Here is a 1,561-nt window from a genome sequence, read left to right as displayed (position 1 = left end):
TGAGCCACTGCGCCCGTCCTGTTGTTTATATTTTATCACATGAAAAAAGCAGAAGAATAAAAATGTATTATGCAAACACTAATCAACAGGTAATTTCACTGGCTTTTTAATTGTTTTGGTTTACTTTTTTTTGAGACAGGGTCTCACTGTTGCTCAGGCTGAAGTGCTATGGTGTGATCTTGGCTCACTGCAGCCTCAACCTCCTGTGCCCAAAGTGATCCTCTCACCTCAGCCTCTCAAGTAGCTGGGACTACAGGTGTGTGCCGCCATGCCGGACTAGTTTTATTTTTTGTAGAGATGGGGTCTCACTATGCTGTTCAGACTGACTCGAACTCCCGAGCTTGAGCCATCCTCCCCACCTACCTCCCAAAGTATTGGGATTACAGACATGAGCCACTGCACCTGGCTATGCTGCTTAATTTTCCCATTTCATAAGTTCGATGTGTAATACTGACATTATCATTGAATTTAAAACATTCACTCACTCTTTTTTTTTTTGTCTCCCTCTGTCACACAGGCTGGAGTGCAGTGGCACAGTCGTAGCTCACTGCAGCCTCAGCAGCCTGAACCTCTTGTGTTCAAGGAATCCTCCCGACTCAGCCTCCCGAGTACCACACCTGGCCTTTACGTCTGTTTTTTTTTTTTTTTTCTTATTAACTCATTGATTATTGAGAAGTCTGTTGCTTTATTTCCAAAATGCGACGACATTAGTCATCTTTGAGTCAGGTGAGTCCCACAAGTTCCCAGCGTCTCATCGTGGTCTGTGTTAGGGGTCCAGGCTGACTGGGGTTCATTGGTGTCCAATGGGGGCAGCTCCCGTGCCTTCAGCAGTCCGAGTCTCCTTCTGCTGAGTGTGGGGTCTGGGTCCCCTCCGGGTTAGTGGATGGCCAGGGTGGCGTAGACGCTGGGCTCAGCTGGAGGTTCCCCTTCCTGGGATGGAGGAGGCTCAGTTGCCTCCCGTCTGAGGGTCAAGCTCTGCAGCTGGGCGTAGGTCACATCCTGGGGGGCTTCAGATGCAGCAGCCTGCAGTGGGGGAGAGTGAGAGGAAAGGAACGTGGTGGGGGTGGGGGAGGCCTGGGGGCCTGGAGAGGAAAGGACTCACCTCAGTGTCCATCTGCCTGTCCTCTTCCGCCTGTGTGTCCTTTGTGTCCAGGAATTCCTCAGACAGTGGGGAGGGAGGAGAGGTCACTCCCCTCCTGAGTCTGGAGTGTTTCACCAGGGCACGTGTCACTGCCCGGGGGTCTTCATCATGTGGGCTCTGCTGGAGAAAGACAGTGGTGGGGGGTGACTCCTGGAGTCAATTTTCCCCACTGTTCCCAGGTGATCCGATTACATCCCTTTCCTGATGGAATCTCAGGGATGCCCTAAGGCCGTGGAGGGTCTGGCGTCTCCCTCCCTGCGGTTCTGGCCTCTCCGCCTCACTCTGACCTTGCCCATTTGGCTGCAGCCTCACGCCCACCTTCCTACAAGAGCTCGCTGCTGCCTCGGGGCCTTTGCAGGACTGTTTCCTCTGCCTGCAGGGGCTCCTCCATTAGAGGATCCTGTGGCCCCTCCGTCCAGG

At 53.2% G+C, this 1,561-nt stretch overlaps 1 protein-coding gene across 15 annotated transcripts in view; it reads right to left on the bottom strand.

Moving 5' to 3' along the window:
- Window positions 1-1,561, bottom strand: part of LOC105504899 (leukocyte immunoglobulin-like receptor subfamily B member 3) — a 141,738-nt gene that overhangs the window by 134,827 nt on the left and 5,350 nt on the right. For 5 of the 15 annotated variants that reach the window (XM_011932533.1, XM_011932532.1, XM_011932536.1 and 2 more), the window contains 2 exons: window positions 1,103-1,261; window positions 616-1,023 (listed from right to left, as the gene is read on the bottom strand). The exons of 2 other annotated variants lie outside the window; for them this stretch is intronic. In XM_011932533.1, coding sequence (XP_011787923.1) covers window positions 877-1,023; window positions 1,103-1,261 — 306 coding nt within the window. In that variant the 3' untranslated portion in view covers window positions 616-876. Of the gene's footprint in view, window positions 1-615; window positions 1,024-1,102; window positions 1,262-1,561 lie in introns of those variants that run through there. 8 more of the 15 variants (XM_011932534.1, XM_011932537.1, XM_011932538.1 and 5 more) reach the window with 3 other exon arrangements.

Source organism: Colobus angolensis, unplaced genomic scaffold (assembly GCF_000951035.1).
Source record: "Colobus angolensis palliatus isolate OR3802 unplaced genomic scaffold, Cang.pa_1.0 Scaffold96, whole genome shotgun sequence".
Classification (NCBI taxonomy): domain Eukaryota; kingdom Metazoa; phylum Chordata; class Mammalia; order Primates; family Cercopithecidae; genus Colobus; species Colobus angolensis.
Note: the sequence above shows the minus strand (reverse complement) of the source record. Positions and strands in the feature narration are given on the sequence as shown.